Genomic DNA, 25,834 nt, shown 5'->3' on the forward strand with positions numbered 1-25,834 from the left:
CTTAATGCTAACTCTGTTCAGACCCTGGAAAAATAAATACCAGAAAATTTGAAAATGAGACTGAAAATAAAACCCTGTAAAGTCTGGGGAAATGTAATCTACTCACTTTCCTAAATTTAGCACATGTCCCACACGAACTAGAGAAATCATCTCAAAACATATGAGAATTATTATTCTGCCCAGAACATTAACTGCATCACTGTAAGCAAAATGATATAGAATGCATATTAATACTAAGGTGTATTTTAAGTAGTGTTCATTATAAGTGATCTGATTCTAATGGAAATCTGATTACTAAAATTAAGTTTATTTTTTCATTCCTAATCTTATCAACATCAATTTTAATATCATTTAAGTGGGTTTTCTAGCCAGTGGACAGGACAATTCTGGAGCAATTATCTTTATAATGTTTTTGTAAAAGCTTTTTTTGTAAACATAAATAAGTGGCACCAGTTTAATTTTTCCTTTGAGTTCTAACCAGCATCGTTCAAAAGAAAAAAAAAAAGCTAAACATAAAAGTCACTAATTTATTTTTATGAAACTCATCGAACATACAGCATGATATGATGATGAGCTGATGCTCATGCAATCTGAACCAGTTCTGGGTTAAAATCACACGGCGTAGCTAACCAAACATCCAGCACAAACATTTACCAAGAAACAAACATCTACTGGGGAGGCCACCTGTCAACCACTCCAGAGGCCATGGCACCTATGGTAGGGTCACCAACATCTATGCCCAGGGCAGGTGGATGGAGACAAGAGGACTACGTTACCTCTAGGGCCAGATGGGGGTGGGAATTTCTTTGCAGAGCAAGGAAGGGGGCCTTCTGGAGCATCTAAACTTGGCAGACGTGTACAAGCAAGACAGGGAGGCAGCAGCTCCCTGATACTGAAACAGCAGCCCTGCAGAATGGAGATTCCTGATGCAGGGACTGAGGGGACTGGAGAGGACAGAGGAGGCTCTCAAATGGCAGGTGGCTGCACTGAGCCATGTCTACTGAGCTGCAGGGCTGGGCCATCTGAGGATTGCTGGGCGGAGGGGAAAGGATGCAAGAGTGACAAGGCCACTCTGCAGGGCCAAGGAGGATGGATTTGAGTGAGGGTGGGGATGGAGCTGGGGGAGGTGTAGGGACCAGTCAGGGGACTGCTGCAGTCCCTGCCTGGACAGCAGGAGCAGAAGCAGCAAGTGTCGGGGAAGCTGGGAGCAGACTCCAAGGACCATGTATCAGTCTGCTGGGCTGCATAACAGTGGCAGGGGAGGGCTCTGGCCAATGGCCATGCTGGTGGGCAGGAGACCAAGGTTTTAGTCCCTGAGAGGGGCCCAGAGCAGGAGCACAGCTTCATGTAGCTTTGGGGCTTCTGACCACCAGGAGGTGCCCAGGTGACTGCTGAGTTCTACTTGCTGCTGTTGCTACTTCCTTGTGTTCATGGAAAGTCCCCACTGCCTCCACACAAACCTGAGCCACAAGAGCCTGGGGGGGTGGCCTAGGCCTGAGGCTTGTGACATGCTGGATCCCAGACACTGGCAGAGGGAACCAGTCCCTATCTCTTCCAGAAAAGAAAGGCCAACTAGTGTCTCTGGAAAACCCTAGGGCTGAGCCCCAGGGGTCTGGATTCCAGAGCCAGCCCAGGGCCTCCTGAGCCTGCTTAATCTCAACAGCCTCCTGTCTTCTTATCCAGAAAAAAAGGGCTTTGCTTGCAAATCTCTAAGGTGATTTCAGCTTTAAACCGCTCTGAATCCCATCTTCCTGCTGACTGACATTATAATTTTACAGAGGCCTTATCTTCCCTGCAAATGATCTTTAGCGGCAGCAGCCTTTCATCCCAGCTTAAGTCGCCCTGACCTTTTTATCTAGTGGTTAATAAACACCCCGGGTGCTGAAGGCGCTGTCCTGGCTGCGTGTGTGTGGTCCTGGAGGGTCCTTCCAGGCGTGGGAAAGCCGCTTACAAGATTAACACCAAGAACACGAATCTCCCTTTGGCTCCTAATGTGGTTTCCTCAAGCGCAGTGCAGGAGAAGGCGGACTGCAGCGGGGCCCTGAATCCAGAATGCTGGCTCACGTTTCCTGCCTCATTTTTATCATCAGAAGGGCTTGTCTCGTAGAAGCCACATGGTACTGTCTGTCACCCACCGAGGAGGCTGCAGACATGGCCAGAAAGGCCCCACATCAGAAGGTCAGTCTCATCTTGGTGCCAGGAGAACCTCCCACACTAGACACCTGTCCTCACACTACCAGGAGGGGGCAGGCATGAGTGTGTCCCTGACAGACCAGGGGACAGTGCACAGGAGCTCTAAGACATGATAGGTTCTGAGGTGCCCAGTCAGATTTTCTAAAATAGAGGGGTGCATGCAGCAAAATGGACCCTCGGGCTAATTCTTATATCTCTATTTGCCTTGCATTCATATTTTGGGACATCATTTTATCAATTGGCCATTAATGAATACAAGTGTATGAGATAAGGAGTGGTAAATGCATATGTTCTCATCACACACCAAAAAATGCTGTAACTATGTATGGTAATGGATGTTAACTAGACTACTTGTGGGGATTATTCCACAATGTAAACAGTATTGAATCATTATTCTGTACACCTGAAACTAATATAATGTTATGTCAATGATAGCACAGTTAAAAACACACACACATATATATATGTTAAAACATTAGGGAAGGTATTTAATGTAACTAGCCAGTCTGATATCATTGATCTGGCATCTATCCATACTTGTCTTATTAAAGGTACAAGGAAAATGAATGTGGTGTTTTTTTTTCACACATTATGCAATTATATATGGGATATTGCCCCTATACGTAGCTTTAAAATAATTTCACTTGTCAAACTGGGCCAGTAATAAAAGTGGAATACTATTTTTAATTAGTTACAAGACATTCATGAACTATTTAATAACAAGCTTCTTTTAATTGAATTTCATTTTTTTTTGTCTCAATAATTCTGACAATATTATGTGCCACCCCAAAAAGCAATAACTGTACTGAAAGGCAATAATCTTGGACTGGGGATCTGTCTATAAAATATTTTCCTCTTATAGCTGGAACTTTAATATAATATCAGCGACTGGTGGAGAGGTGGGAAGGGGGGGTAGGAGAGACACAGGGTTTGAAAGCTGACACGGGGCCAAGGGGGCTGGCTATGGCGGCGGCTGTTGTTTGTTCCACTTGAGCTTCATTTTATAAGGTCCACGTAAGGGCATCACTTGGTAAATACCAGGGAACTCTCAGCAGGACTCCTGGGCTCAGTAAACACACTCAGGCAGGATGCTCATAAACTGGCTGTCAATCACACAGGCTCCTGGCAGGGGAGGACATCCCAGCAGGTGCCATCTGGCCTTGGGTGTCTTTGGCTAAGCAGTGTTGGGAAGTGCCTCTGGGCAGTGCAGACCCCACCCCTTCTCTTCAGGACCTAAACTACTGTCCTCAGCACTGACTATATCACAGCTCCTCTCCTCTCTTTCCACAGAGCAGGGACAAGGCACCAACAGTGGCAAGAGGCTTAGCAGAGGGTGCCAGTACCAGTTTCAAATGAAATCAGGACATCCCCTCCCCCGCCTGGAGCAAGGGCCAGCAGGAGCTTACTGTCCCTTAGCACCTAACCCAGGCCTGGCTGGAGCCCCTTCACTTCCTCCAAAACCATGGAAGGAGTGTTGCGGGTAAGCCGGTGGCCACTCGAGCCAGCCCACAAACACCTGGTAACTTCGGTAGTTGACAATCACACTCCCCAATAGTGTTACAATGCACTCGAGGATCTAATTTAAGCTTCAGGTCCGAATTACAAAACACCCACATTTTCCTGGGCTGTACTGAAGAGTATTCGAGTTCCATGCCATTCAACAGACAGTGACGCCCAGAGGAAAAGGGCAGAGCACTTACCCTGGAAAGGCTCCTGGACACTGTAAGGAAAGCACTGCAGTGTGATGTGCTGTGCAACCTCATGAAGGGGCAGAGGAGGCATGGCTGTTCCCTTGGAACAGGCAAGCAGGGCAACCAGCATCTGACCTGGGTCTGGGAGGATTAGAGACAGAAGCGAGTTGCACTCCAGAAAGAGCTGACAAGGTGGAGGGGGCAGGGCAGGAAGGTGGCCTGTAGATGTGACTAGCTTTAAGCAGAGGAGAGGCTTTGGAAAATGAAGAGCAGATGGGGCCCCAAGGTGAGAAATAAGGGGTTGGTATGGGTCAGATGCACTCACTGCCCAGACTGGAGGGGGCCAGGTGACAGGGGGAGACAGGAGGGTCAATCACACGGGTTCCTGGCAGGGGAGGACATCCCAGCAGATGCCATCTGGCCTTAGGCGTCTTTGGCTAAGCAGTGTCAAGGGAGGAGCAAAGCTACTGGAGCTTGTTGCCTCCCCATCTCTCTCTGCCCTGTCACCACCACCCACACAAAATGAGCCCTAGGAAATACAAGAAAGAAGAATCCCCAGATCTAAGACAAGGAGAAAGTGGGAAACCTCAATTGGTTGATTCAAACATCAGAGGGCAATCCACACGTATATGATCCTTACCTCACGCCATTCAGAATTTAATTCCAAATAGATTATAAATCGCAATGTGAAAGGCAAAATAATGAAGCTTTAAGAAGAACACAGGGGAAAAGAAAAGAAAAAAAAAAGCACTAACCATAAAAAGGAAAACATTGTTAAATTGGACCACATTAAAACTAAGAACTTTTGTTCATCAAAAAACACCACTGAGAGAGGAAAAAACCAACCTACAGAGGAAAAAGACATTTACAAGACGTATATGCAAAAAAGGTCATATGTCCAGAGTAAAGCAAAAACACCTACAATTCAATAAAAAATAAAAAATACAGACAATCAAATTCAAAGAACTGGACAAAGGGACTAGCGCTTCACAAGAGGATAGCCACATTGTCTGTGAACAGATGAAAAGATGGTCAACATCACCTGCCAGTATATCACAACATGGCATGGCCAACACACTCACCAGAGCTGCTGAAAAGAGAAGGAGGCAATGCCAGCTATGGGCAGAGTGAGTGACGGGCTCTGGTCCTCCCCTGGGAAAGTGGACTCATCGCCTTGGGAACAGCATATATAGATGCTGAGACCATGCCTCTCTCTGGCCAGCTCTCACACTGCTGGGTGTTCACACACAGCAGTGAGTGTGTGTGTGTGTGTGTGTGTGTGTGCACCAAGAGATGTGATCCGACAGTAGTCATAGCAGCACACTTGTAGTGGCCAAAAAGCAAAAATGATCCACTGCCCATTTAGGGCTAAATGGATTAACAACGTTGGTGAGGTCACACGTAGGAGGACACCAGAATGAGAATGAAGGAGCTACAACCACATGAGGATCAAATTCACACAAGATGGCAAGTGAGAGAAGCAAACACAGAACACACACAAAACTCCATGAATGTGTAATTCAAAATCAGGCTGTTCAGAGGTGGGGTAGAGGGTCCCTGGAGTAGGGAGCAATGACAGACAGGAGGCACAGGGGGTTCTGTTACTTTATCTGTACCCTATTTGCCGGGGTATATCCAGTTTGCAGCAATTTGCTGAATTATGCCTTCAGGATTGGTCCATTTTCCTGTATATCTGTGTATAGTGGGCTGCATGGTGGCCGCCAAAAAAAATATGCCCATGTCTTTATTCCCAAAATCATATATGACAAAAGAGTTAATGCCCCCTTATTTAGCAAAAGAAGTCATTAAATTAAGGCTCTTGAGAGGAGGCGCTCATCCTGGATTGCCCTCTTGGGCTCTCAATCTGAAATGAGATTGTCCTAAGGGACATAAGGACACACAGAGACACAGAGAGAGCCAGGTGAAGACAGAGGCAGAGATTGGAGTGATGCTGCCATGAGCCAGAAGCTGGAAGAGGCAGGCAGGGTCCTCCCCCAGGGCCTTTAAAGGGAGCTCGGCCCTGCTGACACTTCAATTTCAGACTTCCGGCCCCTAGAACTGTGAGGGAATACTTTTCTGTTGCTTTAAGCCACTACCTGTGTGCCAATTTGTCACAGCAGCCCCAGGAAACTAATACTCTCATACGTCAGTGAAATAGAAAAGAAAGAACAAATAATACCTAAGGAGGCCTGGGCCCTACCCTAGACCAAACAAGAGAAAACAGTTGGGAGATGGGGCCTTAGCAGCCTTACAGGGATGCCAACAATACCTCGCCAGGTTTAAGAATCACAGAGAGAGCCGAAACCGGTTTGGCTCAGTGGATAGAGCGTCGGCCTGCGGACTGAAAGGTCCCGGGTTCGATTCTGGTCAAGGGCATGTACCTTGGTTGCGGGCACATCCCTAGTAGGGGTTGTGCAAGAGGCAGCTGATCGATGTTTCTCTATCATCGATGTTTCTAACTCTCTATCCCTCTCCCTTCCTCTCTGTAAAAAATCAATAAAATATATTTTAAAAAAAAAATTAAGAATCACAGAGAGAGACACGTGGCTGCCTAACGCCCCATGGAAAGGCCCTCAGAGGGGAGCTGAGGCCTTGCCAGGAAAACGCAGGCAATTTCGGGCTCCACGGCCCTTCAAGCCTGGCTGTCATGAATCTAAAGTGAGCGCATAGCCCAGTCGTGTAATTTTCTCCTGCAATGTTCAGACACTCGGGGCAGATGGATGGGTTTAATCAGAGCTGGGATGTTTCCAAGTGAATTATAAAATAGAGGGAAGAGGGCAAGGGAATTGAGGGTGCATAAAAGGAGTGGGTATAGGGAAAACTGCAGAATCTTAGCTGGGGAGGGAAATGAGAAGGGGGGAGCTGGGGAGTGGATTTGGGTAAGATGGAAGAATCAGAGGCCTCCAGGAGGGTAAGAGAGCTCGGCAGTGGGAGACCGGGCAGGCAGTCCGAGGGAGAAGGCTTGCAAGAGATTTCGGAGGAGGCAGGACTCTGTGGGAATGGCAGGCCTCGGGTATGTCCGTGGGAGTAGGTGGCTGAGGTGAGCAGGGGAAAGATAGTTGGAGCTCTGAGGAGGTCACGGAACAGTGACCAGGCACTGAAGATAGTTCCCTGGATTATCTTCTAAGGGACCCATGACATAAAAATGGTGATTGGAGAGAAAACAGAGGGAACACCATGATCTGGAGCCACAGTCTCAGGGAATGAGGGAGAGGACCCACAGGTTCCATGCTGTCACGCCTGGGTGTGAGGGAGGAGGAAGGAGAAGGCTCAGGACGAGGTGGGGGGACCCAGGAGGGCCCCTGCTCCACGGGGACCATGGACAGTGAGAGGTAGAACAGCGTCCCTTTGTAGGGCCTCAGGGGATGGCCGATTTCTGCAAAGGGAGCTTTCAGAGAAGAGGCTGAGGATCAGCGAGGGTTTCTGCACACAGGTCTCTGGAGTTGATGGAAAAGAAATACGTCAGGGAGAAAATGGATGGACACTGGTATTCCACTATCCATGAGAATCCTACTATCCGGACAGATTGACGAAAACGCATGAGACAGGCATCTTCCTAACCTTCCAGCCCTGAGAGTTCACAGAAAAGGTCCACGCTACGTCGCTGCTGCCTTCAAACCCTGACCAGGCAGGTTGTTTTATCACGCCCCCTTATAGATGTGGAAAGCAGGTGAACTGGGAGTGGAATGAGTCTGTCCCATTCCAAGGGACATTCCTTGGTCCCTGTTGTGTGACATCAGCTGGGAGGCAAGTGAGGCTCAGAGAGCGTCCGTGGGAGACACCTCTCCTGTGGTTGTTCTCTGCTGGAGTTGAGCAGATCGGGAACTAGGTTGCCTTGACCCACACCCTCACTCCAGTATCTGTGGGGTCTCTCACACTGCTTCTTGCTGGGCTGCTCATGAAGAGGGTTGCCTTAGTGCCTAGAAGCCCTGTTTCAACCTCAGTCTCTGCAATGGCAGGGCCCTCCTGCTGCCCTTGCCGGAGGCTCTCCTGTACTTCCTGGAGAGAACCTCTTGTGTTCTGCCCAGCCAATGGAGATTTCTACAAAGGATCCTCTCTGTGTCCAGATGCACACTCTTTGTATGCATTTGAGGGTACCACAGAATGAGACCCCACCCCCTGCAGAATCTAAGATGCCCCTGGCCAGTGGAAAGTGAATGACCTCAGGGTTGGGAGACTTTCAGGAAACCTCATGTATTAGTTTTCTGCGGATGCTGGAACAGCTTACCACTATCTTAGTGGCTTAAAAGAGCACAAATGTATCTTCATGATCTAGAGGTGAGAAGTCCAAAGAAGTTTTCACTGGGCTAACCTCAGGGTGTTGCCAGCGCTGCATTCCTCCTGGAGGCTCCGGGGGAGAATCCGTTTCCTTGCCTTTTCCAGTTTCTAGAGGCTCGTGGCCCTCCCTCTATCTTCAGGGCAGCAACATTGTCTCTGCTCTCTTTCCCTTCTGTCCTCACATCGCCCTCTGATTCTCTTCTTCAGACTCCCTCTTCCACTTTTAAGAACTCTTGTGATGGCATTGGGCCCAGATAATCCAGGATAATCTCCCTATGTGAAGGTCAGCCTATTAGCAATCCTGATTCCCCTTCCTCACTCACTAACATATCCTCAGGCCCCACAGAGTAGGATGTGGACAGCCCTGGAGGCCATTATTCAGCCTATCACACCTCAGAAGCAAGCTCTCCTCTTGCCCCGGCTTACATTATTCCATTGGGTTCCTGACGTGGCAGAGGAAAAGACGATGGGCTCCCTTGGCACCACCCAGAATAAGGCTGAAGCATCCTGATGGAGAGGCCCCCTCCAGCAACTACACAACCTGTACAGGAGCCAACAGCATCGATAAGTAGAGAGAGCTCTAAATCACAGCTGCCAAAGAGCCTGAAATTCTAAAGTTTACCATTAAAGACTGGAGAGGTTTTGCAATTTGTGCTTTGTTCCCACGTTACCAACAGGGAGCAAAAACCCACTAGGACTGAAGTGACATGGGCTCCAAGCTGAGAGACTGAGAACAGACCCCAGAGAGAAGCAGGATAGAGACAGGGTCCAGCCCTCCTTCTTAAGGACTTTACTTGGGAGAGAGGGAAACAGCTGGTACCCACCTGCATTGCATCAAGAGCCATTCAGGATAATTGCTTAGAGGTGATTTAATTGTTTAATAATGGTACCTCATTTGTTCTGTTCTCAACCAAACCTCTTGTGTTCTTCCCAGCAGAGAAGGAAATACATATATTAAGCACCTATTTATTAATGGATCAGACCCTGATCAGAGCTTTCTCTACTTTGCCTACAGGCATTGCTGAGAATGCACACATGGGTCTCAAGAACCAACTGGTAACTCGGTTTCAAATTCTAGCAGTCAATCCTTTCACAGTTCTACCCCCTCACTGCCATGGGGGCCCGAGGGTAGAAAAGTAACTGGATAAACCATGAGAGATTTTCAGGCCAACAATTTTACTCAATGCAAATAATTTTAACTTATTTTATTTATTTATTTTTATTATTGTCAACACTATTTTATTTAAAACAAATACCAGCCTATGAAGCTATAGATAAGAAATATTTTTTTAAAAGTCTGCAGAGGAAGGTTTTTGTTTGTTGTTTGTTTGTTTTGTTTTTTGCTTCTAAACTGTATGAATCCAGGCAGAAGTCCTTTTCCTCTGATATGAGGGGATGCTTTGCTGGAAAGGTTTGAAGATAACTGTCAGAGCATCTGCTCACTCTCCTCGTCTGCCCAGCTGCGAGGCCCAGCATGTTAAAATCCTTGTCAACCTCTTGGCCTATTGTTCCTCCCAGAGCCTCACACCAATAGCATTAGAGATGTCTGCAGAACTGGGCACAGGTTGTGTATGACTGTGTTTAACTTCCTCTCAGAGTAAAGTACAGTATTTATGTCATGGAGCCCTCAGGCCAGCTCTAGAAGTCTTCCTCTGTGACAGTGGGGTTAGACTCAGCGGGGCAGTTCTGGTCTTGGCTGGGCTTACTCATGGATCTGTGCTCAGTTGCCAGGTTGGCTGGGGGCTGGTTGGGGTTGGCAGGGGACTGGGGTTTGGACATCTTGAGGTCCATCATTCAGCCCACCACAGCAGCAATACCTCGATCCACCAGTGAGGGAGCTGCAGCAATTGCAAGGGATGAGTGAGAACCTCAAGTGCATTCTGGCTGCAACTAGCTTGAGTTAGCCCTGCACATGCTGACAAGGGAGGATCTCCAGAGATATTTTAAGTAAAAAAAGTGAAATGCTAAAAAGTGCATATCATAAGATCCATTTGTATCTATATACGCATGAACATACTTAAAGGATTTCTGGTTTGCCCAAAAGAAAGGATATATGTAGTTAAGGAGGAGGCTAGAGTCTGGAAGGTACCATCCATACTGCACCATTTGCATTTCACACCATGGAAAACAGCACATGAAATAACAGTAGTAAGTGTACTATTTGGTTTTTCTTGCCGTATAAGATAACATTTGTACAAACAAAGGACTACTGAAGCTTAACAAAAGGTGCAATAAAAAACTGATCCAAATCAATACCGTTTAAGCCATTATATATATGGGAAGGCTGCTGAGCTCTGAGCTGAGTAAGATTTCCGGATAGACAATGTAGACAGCGAATACATGGTTATTAATAATAGTAACGATAATGGCCTCCATTTGCTCCTGCAATGCAATTAGTTTCACAGTGGGGCATGATATACATCTGAGGACTAGCATTCGATTTTCACTCGCACCCCCAACTTAAAGGGGTCAGACAACAGTTTACATAAAAGGCCCATCCTGTGTTTTGCTTTGTGCCTTAATTTCATAACTCAACCTCACCCTGAGCCCCAGCTGCTTCTTTTGATTAAATCAGTGGACAACTGTGTTAGCAGCCCCTTGGGATGCTGATGCTGCAGCCTGCGCATGCTCCAGAATTAATAAACACCACAGCACGAATGGGCTGCCCAGAGGGCACCTTAAAATATGTGCATCTTCCCCCAACACACTGCCAGGGACACATGAGGGTTCCCACGGGGTTGACTGGGGGAGGTGAATGGAGAGCATGTGAAAGGGAGGGCAGGACCAACCTCTTCTTCATCCTGAGCAATCTCAAACTCAGCTCCTTTGTGGGAGGGAGGGCGACTGAGAAGGACACAGATCAGAGCTCAGGGCATTTTCAGGAGAAGAGTGGGAGGGAGAGGGAGGAAAAAGGAAGGAGGTGGAGGGGAAACAGATAGAAAGAGGAGGCGGGAGACCCATAAACTCTGGAACTGTCTATTCATCCATCACCTTCCCCAGCCTCGGGAAGGCAAAGGCGCCAGGAATAGCAAGGTCGAAAGAGATGATCCCAGATAAAAGAGAAAAGATGAGAAGTTGAAAATAAACTGGGGATGATGCTGTAAAGAGGTTGCTGCTGCTGATACAGATACTGGCACTGTCGCCAAGGCAGGAAGACAAGGACCACTGTCCTCCTAGACCCCCAGCCTCCCTCACCCGTCACAGGAAGTGTTTTAGAGCCACTGTGCTTCCAAGTCCTTACAGCTCTACACCCAGGGGTCGGCCACCTCAGGGACCAGGGCCGACACCTTCGGGCTTTTTTAGCAGTTTGTGCATCTCAGCTGCGGCATCTGGACACTGACGGGACACACAGACAGGGCAGAGGTGAATGCAGCCTGGGAGGCATTGGTGTAGACCTGGGGCGGGACGGTGTCACTCACCTGCAGCTCATAATGCAAGGAGAAATGGCCATGAACCCCAATGCTGCTCTAGCATCTTTACCATTGATGTAATTACCCAGCGTTCCCAGAGTGAGCCTGTGGAGGACCCACGTCCTGGTCCTTCTCATTCCAGATTCTGTCTAGACGGTGGGATGTGACACAGCCTTTCTTGTACCTTGTGCCCTTGGTTCCTAATATAAGTCCCCACATATTTGCCAAATAACCAAACTTAAAAAATTCGTAACACTGCATCAGGGACCTAAACTTACTTATATAAAATTTAAAGTTCTAGCTCTAAGTTACCCCTACCAGTAAGTTTCTGCAGGAAAGGACCAACATCAGCACCCGGTGTGTGGGGATCGAGGTCTCTTTGTTCTGTATGTGCCAGAGCCAGCCCTGAAGGTTGCCTGACAACTCCCGTTCCCAGTCCCCTCCCCTCCTGCCTGCCTCTGCTCTAGGTTGTAAAAGCTAAGATCTAGATCACCTAACCTCCCTTGCAACTAGGAGTGGCCATGAGATACCACTGTGATCAATGACATGTGGGCAAAAGTCTCAGAGGGAGAGCCCTTCTGGAATAAAATGGCAATGCCTCCACAGGAGAAGTCTTTTTGCTCATCACCGTTTGCCTTTCTCTTTTATGTTCCCTTATGTGGAATGCAGATGATGCCTGGAGGTGCAGCAGCCTTCCTGTGATGTGAAGACAAAGCCACTTATTTTCAGTTATCCAATTTATTCCATTTTAATTTATCCAGTGAGATCTAGTATGTAAAATTGTTTTTAAATTTCAAAGTATTGCCTTGGTCGGTGTGGCTCAGTTAGTTGCATCACAAGGTTGCCAGTTCCATTTCTGGTCAGGATACATGCCTGGGTTGGGGGCTCATTCTCCAGTAGAAGACGTGCAGGGGGTAGCCAATTGATGTTTCATTCTCACATCAATGTTTTTCTCTCTCTCCCTCCCTCTCCTTTCCTCTCTCTCTAAAAATCAAAATATATTTTTAAAATATCATTAAATAAATAAATAACTTTTAAAGTATTATTGATGTTATATAAGATTGCTCACTCCTAAAAGCCTTTGAAACTTCAAAATTACTGAAAACAAAAATAAATGTTTCTGAACCATTGTTCCTAGTCCGATGGGGACTCACAAAAATAAAAAGTCAGAAAAGCCCTGCTGAAAGCAAGATTCCAGCAATCCTGCTTGTCTCGCACACGAGTCCCCTAATTACTGGGCAGTAAAAGGCCTTGTGAAATGTAACTCAGCCACAGAACCCCAAGGAGCTCAGGTGAACTGATAAAGTGCAGAGCTGGATGTGGACTGGGACATGAAAGAAAACAAAGGGACAAGTCTGACAGCCTGAGCACCATGTGAGGGCGGTCCCACCTCTCTGCTGCTTTGCTGATTTCAGATTCTGCACCAGACGATGCTATAAATAAAGTCAGAAATAAATATTCCATCAGCGCATCCCTTGTTCTTGCAGCCTGTGTGTGTTCAGCTGCAGAGCAATCCTGGCCTCCCTTCAGCTCTCATTATCCTAATGGCTCTGCCATAAAAATGGTAAAAAAAAAACGACTGCTCCTGTGACCACACTTGTCTGTGCCCACATCGCAGGAGTGGCCAATCTGTCTGAGTCCATGTCTTGGCAGGAAAAGTTTAAAAGGAAATAACAAAGGGCCTGAGCACTGTCTTACCAAGCATGTCGTTGCCCACCATGGGGACATCACAGTATCTCTCTCTTCCTCCTCACCCTCCTCCAACCGGTGCTAAGTGTCCCGCTGGGCCAATGTGTTAGCAGCCAAGAAAACCAAACAGCTGCTCTGGGAACCAAGACTAGCAATGGGACTCAGTAGAATTAAGAGGGAATTAATCAAAGGAAGTGACTCCTATTGACTGGTCACTATTTACTGACTTATTGAGTGAGAGCTAAAACGTTCCAAGCACGGTAGAGGGTACACATGGGTGTCTGTCTGTCTGGACGCCGTAACATCTGCACATGTGGGAACGTGGACCTGAAGCACGGGCTCTGGGTAATATAAGTAACTATAGCCAACGATGGCCACGAATCAGCACTGGCCTGCTCCTGTATCTCCGAGGTGCTTTAAAACTAAATGGATGTGTGCATCGCATTTCTTTGTGTTCACAGTGTATTTACCAAATGAAGCAAGCCATTTTCAATGTTTGTTTTTAAAATGGTACTCACAGAAATGCTTAGTGAGAGCCTCTGGATGATGTGCTACCGGAGGGAGCCTGTACTCACCAGCTCAACAGAAAGATACAAACATCCCCTCGGTAGGCTCATATCAAACGAGGATGAGGATGTGCAGTTTGGGGTCACTGCATGTGTCAGTTATCCTCTCCCAGAGCATCCACATGAGCATCACCCAGCACTGCTCCACACGGGGCCCGGGATCCCCTCCGTGAACCTCGGTCCCAGAGCTCCCGAAGCTCCCACAGGGGCTATTACCTGTGTCAGAGCTGCCTGGGCAGCACACACCTTTCCCGCACTGCTGGGTCTTCCTGCTGCATGAAAGCCAGTCCCACCATCAGCACATTTGCAATAATGAGGATTTACTGAAGTGTGTGCGTGTCAAGGCCGTCCGCAAAGATTCCTGCTTTCTCAGCTTTATAACTTTCACTGTCACCCACATTTCTTCCTTATCACCGAGCCAGAAGGCCTGTGTCTTTTTCTTCTTTTTGTATAATTCCATTTCTTCCTTTCAAAAAGCAAAAAAAGAATCATATGGGACAAGGAAGAAGACAAATGGTGCTGTCTTCTCATGGACACACACTAGATTAGTGTTTTCACAAGTCCTCTGTCTTAAACTCTGAAGGTATGGCCTGTGTCCACTGGGAAAAGGGGCACAGATGTGTACTGTGGGCAGTGGCTGGGCTCTGGGCCAGAGGCACCTGTCTCTTGCCATGTGGGCCTCTCCATAGGGCAGCTCCCAAAAGGCAGCCAATGGTCTTGTTTAATACTGCTGCTCTGCCGACCGAGACCAGTCAGGCTGCAAGTAAGAGAAATAATCTTCTATTTTATCTTTATTTTTGGTCTCCTTGTTATAGTGATTTCACCTTCGCCTTAATACAAAACTATTTGACTTTTCATTTTTACCTAAGAAATATAAGTACATGCATTAAAATTTTTATGTTAAAAAAAAAAATCAATGAAATCTAAAGTTGGGGTACAACAATTCAATGATAACGAATGCTATGTAATAAAGTTATTTGTATTTAGTATAGCCCTGGACCAAAATGGTATTACAATAGATTCTTAGAAACTATAATAAATTGGATATGAAGTCATTTTAGAGTCAAACATATGGCTGTTACCTTTTTAAGACAAGCAACATTCTTTCTATAACAATAGGAATAGCTATCACATATCTGGATCCTTTTGTCAACAACCAAAATTTGACCAAAGGCTGTGTGAGAGTCCCAAAAAGGAAAGAGGCAAACATGAGAAGGCCCTACATCGCTGATCCAGGGACATCAGCTCAGCTGGGCAAAGGCAAAGTTAATGGACCAGAAGTCCCTGCAAAGCGCCTGCCCTCAACAGATCCTAAATGGGCCAGGATGAAGGGAGTGAATGAGAATGTGAAGCCATTTTGAACCAGGTCTTTTTTTTCTGTGCAGAAACACACAGGGTGGTCCGGGAGGATCATTTCACAACCATCTCCACTCAAAGTTTCAGTTACAGAGTCTTCAGCCAGCCAACCAGAACTGCTTTTGATGGAGTCTGGCCCATTTTCTTCATATCAAGAGCTCTGCCCCCTATTATGTCATAGAGTGTAGATGTATGGTCTGGGCAACACCCAGAACTTTCCTCCTGTGGGAACAGAACAGTCCTCTCTAGGGTCCAATGCAATTGTGACACTTCATTTCCGTTCTGTCACACAACTGCTTTGTGCAGTTTCACTTGGCCACTGCTGGATCCATGCATGATTCCCCAAATACCTAGACTTGTTTGTATCAGGCACATTGTAAATCCTTGAGCAAGCATGTCAAACTCGCTGCCCACAATGAATATTTTTGCAGCCCAGCCAATCTAACAGTATGTAAGAAACGTTTTAATAAAAATTTCGTAACTTAATTTTTACAATATCCCATTATACATAATCCTATATAATAAAAGGCTACTATGCAAATCAACCAAATGGCAGAATGACCAGTTGCTATGACACACACTGACCACCAGGGGGCAGATGCTCAACACGAGTACAGCTCAGCCAGAAGCCCGAGCTGGCACGTGCAGTGGCAGTGGCAGGAGCCTCTCCCACCTCTGCAGCAGCGCTAAGGATGTCCAACTGTCAGGATGGATGAAAGAGGGAGCAGGCCGGGCTGAGGGACCTCCCTGAGTGTACAAATTTCATGCACAGGGCCTCTAGTTATTAATAACGAAATACAATGTTCACTAATGACTGATTACTATAATCATGTTGCATTAATTTCCCTTACACACCTTACAAGCAGGCGCACCATTTCTCTCCACTAATACTAGCAGCGAATATTTTAGCAGCCAATCGCCATGTCATTAATCTTGGACTGACTTGTTTGGCGTGTGCGACAGGAAATATTTCGCTTTCAGAGAACAAGAAAAATAGGTTTATTTGCATTACACCTATTAATTTGTGCAGTTATTCAGTGTCTGCTAAGTTAATGTTCAAGAAAAAATATTTTTATTAAAATGTTCTATTATTTTGATAACGATTACTCATTTATTTCAGCCCTTTGTATTCCACATGTCTCTATCGAAATAAACCTACATTTCTATGAAAATTGAAGCTTTTTTTTTTTTTTTTTGCAGCCCACATAAACTTAAACCTTGTTTATTTGGCCCCTGTTAGCCTTTGAGTTTGACACACTTGTCTCAGAGCAAAGGAACGAGTAAGGCTGGCAAGATCCAGGCTCTTAGGGAGATTACAGTTTCTGCTGTAACTCTCAGTGCCTTTGATACTGAGTGTCAAAGGAAAAATTAACAAATAGCCCTAACGGGTTTGGCTCAGTGGATAGAGCGTCGGCCTGCGGACTGAAGGGTCCCAGGTTCGGTTCCGGTCAAGGAAATGTACCTTGGTTGCAAGCACATTCCCAGTAGGGGGTGTGCAGGAGGCAGCTGATTGATGTTTCTCTCATCGATGTTTCTGACTCTATCCTTTTCCCTTCCTCTCTGTAAAAAATCAATAAAATATATATTAAAAAAGAAAAATTAACAAATAGACCAGCTCTGCTCCGAGGTCTCAGAGCAGGTGAGCTAATGCATGTGCTTTTACACTGCAACCTGGAATATGAGTGAAGTAGCCAGGTAGGGAGATGAAGCATGAAGGAAGGGAAGTGCTGTATTGGGAGAACCAAAGACTAGCATCAGGGAAGTAAAAATAGCAAGGAAATGGGGCATTTAGGAGACTTAGTGATGCCTCCAAAGGCAGGAGAAATGGTGAGGGAGAAAAAGGAGGCAAGAATGATGGACCTGGACACAGGGCAGGGCCACTTTCTGAGGGGGAGACACCAAGGAGATGTTTGGGTGGGAAAGATGTTGAGTCCAGCTTTAGGGACACTGAGCTGAAAGCACCTGGGAGACAGCCAAGTGGAGAGGAGCAGAAAGTTGGGTTAAGGATATGTAGGACTCCCTTAGCAGGGATGTATACAAACCTGAGGATCTTGGCACGGAGTGTAACTGGAGCCATGAGATGGATGAGCTTGCCCAGGGAGAAGGTGTACAATGAAAGAGAACCACTGAGAAACCCAACACTGAATTCGTAGGTGGAGTGTGTTGGTTAGAAGTCAAGGGAGGAAAGGACTCACTCGAGTGCAGCAGCCCTGGAGGAGTGGGGCCTAGAATCAGCATTTTTAATAAGCTCCCCAGTGGTCCCACCAGTGGGCAGATCACCTTGGAGAAACACTCGCTCCAATTTGCATATAGATTAGATTACCGTAGGTAGACTCTTAATTAATGCTTGTTGAACAAACTTGTTTTTTAATAACAATATATATTGGCAATTTCTCCTTATCATTGCATATATTCTTTATTCTTTCATTCTTTTTAATCACTGTGTAGTACTCCATCAAATGGATAAACCATAATTTAATCTAGCTACTGTTTATGGACATTCGACTTACTGCTTTTCCTTTTCCTTTTTTTCCTATTATAAACAATGTAACAATGAACATCTGCCTATTCTTCCATTAAGTTTATCTTCTTTTTCTTATTAGTGTAAGAGCTTTATATACAATAGATATTTAGCCTTTTGTCATACATAGCCATATTTTTCCTTAGCTTTTTGTCTTTGAGGTTTATATTGTATTTTTGTAACTTCATGTTAGTTTGGGGTGTTTTTTAACATTTATATAGCCAAATGTATTCATTTTTTCCTATGTAGCTTCTTGGGTTTGTGGCATTCTTAAAAAGGACAGCTGCCACCTAACATTGCTGGGTCTTTAAAGAATCAAGCACTGTATGCTGTCACTCCTTCCTGGATCAATGGTACCTCTGTCACTTGGACGGAAAGGTTGTTTCTGTACAGGTGAGTGGCAAGAAACAGAGCAGGCTATCTGGTTGTTCAGGGTTACCATGTGACAACAGCAGTAGTAAGCATCTGGGTCGTCACTGACTACAATACTTCAACAAGCCATTCATATATTTTTTATTTGATAACAACACAATAAACTACCCAGGGACATTACTGATGTTCCCCATAGATGAACATTTGCCTTTGAAACTAATACCTCGTTATTTCAGAGCTTGAGGGCAATAGAAAATTAGTATGGCAACCCTGAACAAGCGTAAATCCCATGATCCACTTCCAGAAGAACAAATTTTATGAGTATTATTCACACTTTAGGGAAGTAATAACTGACTGTTTACAAGATGCACTGCACTACACTGTAAAAATGTTATAAAATAATTACATGGAGTAAGTCATATAAGTACTTAAAAGACTTTATTATATGCTTATGTCTAATTGAAATCCACGTAAACAGTTACATTGAACACATTCTTTATGCACTATACTTGAAAATATAAAATACAAAACCAATTCCAGTACTTCTCATATTAAACCTTTTAATTTTTTTTAGCTTTCTTTGACATAATAAAAAAATGAAAAAGTACACAAAAAGAAAAGTCTTAGGTAATATTTTTAAACCCTTTACTTTACCTACCATATTTATTATTTCCAAGATAATTCTGCCATACAGGATCAAATGCATCACGCTCAAAAATGTGCGCTCACCAGCCCTCTGCAAAGAGGGGGCCGCTGGCAGCACAGCTCTACAAAGCCCTCTAGGCCTCCTGTCTCTGAGGCCGCTCAGTCACAAGCTGCCTGAAGGTCATGGTGACTCACACAGGACTAGATGTTCAAAGTGGAAGGATGAAGTTACGACGGGGGATGGTCCTCCCCTCGGATGCTTCGGTATTTAGCCATGTCTTCTGGAAAGACTTTAGAAAGCTCTTGAATCAACAGGCTTTTAAATTTCTAAGAAGAAAAATGTACACTGTCAAAAACAGCTTTGTTTGTGACCCATCACCCAAGTTAAAGACTACCCCCACCCCTATAGCCCTCTGAAGGAACAGAATCTGCTTTGCCCTTACGCAAACCCATGTTCCAGTGCTGCCTGCTCATTGCCCACGGGATGCAATACTTGGTGAACCATCTGCAAATAACACTTGCAACTATGTTACAGGTACATTAAGAACTACCTGAAAGAGAAATTCACCTTCAAATACAACTTCTTCCCTCCTGCTTCTAAGTGAAAACAGGCCATCCTATAGGGAGCCAGCCACACAGGTGGAAATGATTTTTGCACAGAGCACACGTAACAGGAATCTTCAAATAATACTTAATTAAGTAATTAATGATTCGAACCACATCACACACAGTGTGTGAAAACAGCTCAATCAAAGCTTTCAGAGCACCTGGAAACCTGTCTACACCAAATGCCATGGCTTCCTGACCCTACTTATCCGCTTAACATTCGTTGTACGCCAGTCTTAAAGGCAGTTAAGTACCTATCAGCACCTCAGAATCTTTCTTATAAGCTACACTAAGAAGAAGCTGTGTGGATATAAACAAAGATGTAATACTTACACAGGCAAGAATACACTGTCAAAGGAGATTGCACTCCAACAGGATAATAAACATGCACTGCGCAAAGGCAGGCCATGGGACAGCACAGTGACATTCACAGGTCTCAGACAGAATGATGCCAAGCGACAACAGAGGCAAACTGAAGATAAATCATACAGTCCCCGTGCAGTACCTCCAACAGGAAACCTCTGCATCACCCACAGAAGCGTGGTGGGACCAAGCAGAACACATTTGGACCACACCCTGTCCATATAGAGGAGATTTCTGCTTGACAATGCACTCACTCACAAAACAGTCCAAAGAGTCACAACTCACTACTGATTAACATTGTACTATGCTCCAAGGGTGACACTGAGTTCAACAGCAACTCAGTCCCAAGGTGACAAAATAGAAATGAAGCCACATTAACAGTTACAGCAAAGCCACCTCCAGGCACGCTGCCTATCAGCAGTACAGATACCCTGGGGGGGCGGGAGGGGAGACACACTGAGAAGCCCTGCGACCTCACAGGTGATGCCTGTCATCCTGAGTGTCTCTCTGCTTGCTCCTCACACTGTCTGACCCTAAGAGGTCACAACAGAAACGGAAACAATGTGGCCGGGGCAGAATCAGGAATGGGGATGGTGAGGCAGGAGGGCTCATTATATGAGGCCAGCAGAAATGGGAAACCAGAAAAGGAATGGCACCATCCAATTAGAGGAAAAACAAACCACACAGGCTCCAACTGGGACCACATTTGAGTGAATTTAAGTAAGAAAAAACAACATATTTCCTGTGGTACATGCCTCATCAGACCTTTCCTAGACCTCATCACAGCAAAGAAACAGAGCAGGTTCTCTGTGGAGAAGTGTGACCAGAGATATGGTATTAAGGAGTCTGGAGTCAGGAGCTGGAGACCAGCACCCAAGAAGAAAAACAGAATGAGGATTCAAGACTCCTCCAAACCAAAGAACCACAATTACAGGAAAAGGCCCAACAGAAGGCATCACTGATATTTAACTTTGTTTACTACCTGGTATAGAGTTCAGAAATCTCAATTGTGTAATGTAATAAAATAGGTGATGTTTTACCAAATATGGAAAAGAATGACAAGTCTATTAGCCAAATTTGCTTTTTAAGGCTTTCTTTATGTCCTGACGTTTTCTGTTTATAGGAGCCTTACCTTCATCGTATCAATCTTCCCTTTAACTTGTTCATTTTTCGCCAGAGCTCTTTCCAGGCACTCTTTGGTGTAGAGTTGTGGGTTTCGACCTTGATCTATATATCTGGAAACAGGAAACATCTTATTAACACTCTCTTGGCTGATATCTATTCTCAGTTTTCTTAAGGGAAAAAAAAAATTAGTTGTATATAACTTCACATGGCCTGTTCAGAAGAAACGGTGTCCAGGAACCAGGTACGTTAGGATTCCTTCATTTATACAATAGATAATGTGCTCTCATATTACTTGTAATAACATGAACAACTCATAAAATCAAGCAATGATCACTTAATAACCTGGCAAGCTCCACAGCCACACCACTTCACCTGGGCAGCATCGATGCCTCCCAAAGGCTTCATGGCCATTACCTTCTCATCCTCACATACTGCGAGGTTAGGAAGCTCTTGATAAGAGAGAACTAAAAGTGGGCCAGGGCTTCAGGCCCAGCAACATGGGAGAGCCAGAGAGAGCCCTCCAAGATGCAGCCTACACTCCAGGTCCAAGTCCCCTAGGGGATCCTCTGTGGAGGGACCTTGGGCTGCTGGAAGAAGAAGTGGGGAGAGCTGCAAGCGGATAGCCGGGCCCTGCTCACCCCAACATTGCTTTAAACACTATTCCACTCTTTCGGTTCCATTAAATAACCTACGTAACTTGAATTTAACAGAGAGAGGGATTCTCTCCAATAATTTCTTAACAGCATAAAACTGTTTCTTGAAATTTTCAACACTTGTCTCCAAAATGTATTCATTATCCCAAAGATTTCCCAAAGATTTCACTAAGCATACTGCCTAGACAAATATGCACATTTTACCAGCTGTGGGCCACCTGCCTACTTCTGTACCCTGAAGACCTCACTCAATTAAACTGAATTATTCATTACAAAGAAACAAAAATTACCTCTACCACACTAAGTCCGATTTATGTATTTTAACGCGTCAGTTAAAAAAATGTATCACTTCAGATCGAAGGCACTGTTAAGTTACTGTTAGCGGCATAAAAACTGGCCTCTAATCATGGCAGACAGCAAAAATTAATAAATCACAAGTTCTAGAAATTCCATTGTATTGCAATGTTTTTTTTTGAAATGATGGAATGAAGGAAGCAGAATTATGGTTAATTCTAAACAAAATCCGTTCCATTTCTGGAGGGAAAAAAAAACCTTACAGGTTCAAGTGTCCTAAATAAACAACCATTCAACAGCAATATTATTCAGACTGGCCCCCACTTCTGCCAACACACCACCCTGTGAGGTCAGGAAGTGCTGGACAGAAGGGCCCAGACTTGCATCTTTATCTTTGTTACAGACACAATGTGTCTGCCAAGTATGTGAAGGCCACTGTGAGCCTGGAAACTCCTTCTACTTCATGCAAAAATGACTAATAGTTTGTATCACTGCTTATTAGAGTCCAGAGGCCACCCCATTCCCAATACCCTAAGTGAGTCTCCACTGCCCCTTCTGCCCACCTGCTGGGGCTGGGACTGTGGCTGAGCTGGCTGAGGCCCCACTCCCGCTGTCCTTTAGCAACCTCTCCCCATCATCTTACTCTCATTTGTCCCTCTTTAATGACTCAAGTAGTTACTGATCTGTCAGTACACCCATCCTGCACATTCATGACCAGAAGAGCACTGATGAGGAAGGCAAAGTAGCCTCCACCTTCCCACACTTCACAAGCCGGCATCATCACCAAAAGTCCAGAGTTGTAACACATGTACATAACCTTCACCCACCTGAAGCCAGAGAACTCAGTGGAGCTGAGTGAGAAAACATGACACCATGGCCAAAAGGCGAGGATGGAACCAAGCCTGTGAAAACTGCAGTGTCCTATCTTTGTGGACAGCTGCTGAGCTGTGTTGTTACTTGGACTTGTATCTCTAACTTCTGGGGATGTAAAGTAACGACAGCTCTTCCTTTATTGGTCAAGGAAATTGGTGGTTTACATTTGCAGTTATACCACAAAAAGGGCTAGCATGCTTTTGTAGATCGGAGCCAGATCCAGGAGGGAGAGGCTGTCTGTCAGGAAAACAGCACTGGATGAGGAAGGACAAGTCCAGGATTTTAGTCTTAATTCTGACACTGACTAGTAAATAGCCCACTGTAGTTACTTACCAGTTCCTTCCCCTGTGAAAGCAGGGGTGTGATAACCAAACCAGTGTGATAAAGCTTGGATTAAAAAGACGTAAGAAGTTTACTTCCTGGATGCATTCTCTGGGCCATGACTGTGGTAGGCACATATAAACTCCTGTAGAAAACCATGAACAGTCTTCCCACACTTACTTGGCCTAAGAAACTTTTTTTTCAACTGTGTGAGTGTGTGTGTACACTGTACTTTCCAGCGTATAAGACCACTTTTTAACCCAGGAAAATCTTCTCAAAAGTCGGGGGTCTTATACGCCGGAAAATACGGTAGGTTAGAAAAATCTCTGACAATGTATATCAGATTGCTTAAAACCCAAATACCGTATTTTCCGGCGTACAAGACCCCCGACTTTTGAGATTTTCCTGGGTTAAAAAGTCGTCTTATACACCAGAAAATACGGTATATATATATATATATATATATATATATATATATATATATATATATATATATATATATATATATATATATCTCCACCTCCCAGAAGTAGCAGTCCCAGGGCAGTATCAGAGATACTAGACCAGATTACTTTTCAGGTTGTTTCTGGCTATAATTTTTTAAAAATACAAACCACTTAAGACTTTCTACCTCTTTTTTCTCTTTTTTTAAGTTACAAAGGAAAGTTATATGGCTATCCTTCTAGCTAAACAAAACTCTGAGGGCCTATGATGTTTTTCATATTTCATATACCTCTATTCACAAGTAACTCATTTTCAACAATATTGAGATTTTTAAATTGCTAATCCCATCAGAACAGGAAACTCCATGTGGGCAGATGTATTTGCCTGTTTTCTTCACTGGCATATCTCCAAGCACCTAGGCCAGTGATGGGCAACCTTTTGAGCTTGGTGTGTCAAACTTCGCCAAAAAACTGAGCATAACTTGGGTAGTGTGTCACTTTGAGGAAAAAACATTATTTCGCGATATTTATAGTGTAAATAACATAAATGTATAATTGTTATATATAATTGTATTTAATAAACCAAAAACTAGATATTTAGTGCTGACACGCGTGTCAGAGGTTCGCCATCACTGACCTAGGCTGTGCCTACAACATAGCAGCAGGCACTAAAACACCCATGACTGAAGCAGTCATTACACTACAATTAAACAAGAATTATACTTGAATGAATATCAGAAATGGTACTTACTCAAAAACTTCTAAAGGTACAGTAATATCATGAAGTTGCTGTCTGCACTTATCAATATCCTGTAAGCCAGTCACGATAAAATTCCTGGGGGAAAAAGGCAAAAATGGGGGCATTTGGTTAACTCTCCATGACACCATGAGCACCACCCACAAAAGTGGTCCTTCCACATGCGGGCGTTACACATAGCTCATAACTTTTTGGTTACATACAGAATTCCAAGGAAGGGTTTGGAATTACAGAATATCCTCAGATCTTTGTTGATTTGCTTCCTAAATGAGCAATTGCCAATATTGGGGGGCAGGAACCAATCCCCTTGAGAATCTAATGAAAAATATAAACCTTCTCTCAAAAACAATTACCGTGATGTGCATGTGATTTTGTGTGTGGGTTTCAGAGAACACATGGGGTAGTGGACTCCAGCTTAAGAACCCATCCTCCAAATCTGGGGGGAAGAATGCCATCACTACCTGGTTGAATTTTAGATCCCCTGGTGGGGTGCCTTCCTACATCACCGGGCTAGTCCCACAGTTCTGGGTATGTAACTATGTTTGTAAGCCTATCCTCCCTATAAAGCTGTGAGCTCTTCTCCAGAGCATTCTCTTTGTGTGTTTGCCTTGGTCCACCCCAAGGCCTAACGCTATGGCCAGAACAACGCTGTTGCCAAAAAATATTAGTTAATAAACGGTCTGCGGCCTTTCTCACCGCCCCTCCCTTCAATTCCTCCACATTCAAACCTATGCAACAGGTGGTGTCAGCCAGCAGCCCCGGCTCCCCGGGCCCGCTTCAGAGCACTCCCAGTGAAGCCCGCCTCCCCTCTGGAGAGAGGCAGACTCTGAATTCCCCAGAGTTCAGGAGGAAACCCTGGGAGTCACAAGTGCGCAGGGAGAGGCTTAGATAATGAAGCGTGACTCCCTCGGATGTGGCCCCAGTACACAAACTGTATTTATTGTCTGGCATGATAACGTCTCCGCATGGGCCCTCAAGGTCCCACCAAGGCAAAGCGGGAAGGAGACGGGTGGGCAACAGGCGGCAGCTAAGGCCCGCCATGGCTCACAGCCTGGAGCGGGAGGAGTCCGAGAGGGACCAGGCCCAGAGGAAAGAAGGAGAGAGGATGAGGCTCTCCGTCCGGCCCTCGCTCCCCGACCCCCGCTCCCGGCTCTCGGATCCCGGTTCCCCATCCCCGACCCCCATTCCGGCTCCCCGAGCGGACGCCGCCGGACTCGGGCCGCCACTTACAGTTTTTGGTTGAGCCCGGCCTGGCTGCTGGGCTGGAAGTCGCTGACGATGATACCGAGCTGCCGGATGTTCTCCACGAACTTCTCCAGATGCTCCTCCAGGTGGTCGAACTTCTCGGCCATGGCCCCACAGTCGGCTGCACCACCACTGGCGTCGTCCTGCTCCGCCGCTTCCTGCTTCCGCCCGAGCCTACCACCACTTCCGTTTCCTCTAGGGGCGGGAGGAGGGGGCTGGATCTGGATCCTGGAGTGCCTTGGGGGCGGGAGGGGCGGGCTTTATCTAGGCCCCGCCCCAGAAGCCCTAAGCGGCACCGGTGAGCGGACAACCAGGTGTCAATCATCAGGACTCCCGAGCGTGCTGCGAGGGCCACAAAGGACCGGTGGTGAGGACCCGCAAGACCCCGCTCTACTTCCACTGGCCCTGAACAAGTTCCCTTGTCCCTGAGCCT

The 25,834-nt window shown here is 45.7% G+C and overlaps 1 protein-coding gene across 5 annotated transcripts in view; it reads right to left on the minus strand.

Moving 5' to 3' along the window:
* Positions 1-25,589, minus strand: part of MED10 (mediator complex subunit 10) — a 39,903-nt gene extending 14,314 nt beyond the window's left edge. For 2 of the 5 annotated variants that reach the window (XR_008555888.1, XR_008555889.1), the window contains exons 1-4: positions 25,387-25,589; positions 24,151-24,234; positions 20,823-20,925; positions 14,044-14,293 (exon numbers count right to left, since the gene is read on the minus strand). Coding sequence is in view for 1 of the 5 variants with exons in the window: in XM_008161804.3 (XP_008160026.1) it covers positions 18,950-19,048; positions 20,823-20,925; positions 24,151-24,234; positions 25,387-25,508 (408 nt within the window). In the remaining 4 variants the exon portion in view is untranslated. Of the gene's footprint in view, positions 1-12,717; positions 13,006-14,043; positions 14,294-18,497; positions 19,049-20,822; positions 20,926-24,150; positions 24,235-25,386 lie in introns of those variants that run through there. The other 3 variants (XR_008555887.1, XR_008555890.1, XM_008161804.3) reach the window with 3 other exon arrangements.
* Positions 25,590-25,834: the final 245 nt, after the last annotated feature.

This window comes from Eptesicus fuscus, chromosome 4 (assembly GCF_027574615.1).
Source record: "Eptesicus fuscus isolate TK198812 chromosome 4, DD_ASM_mEF_20220401, whole genome shotgun sequence".
Taxonomy (NCBI): domain Eukaryota; kingdom Metazoa; phylum Chordata; class Mammalia; order Chiroptera; family Vespertilionidae; genus Eptesicus; species Eptesicus fuscus.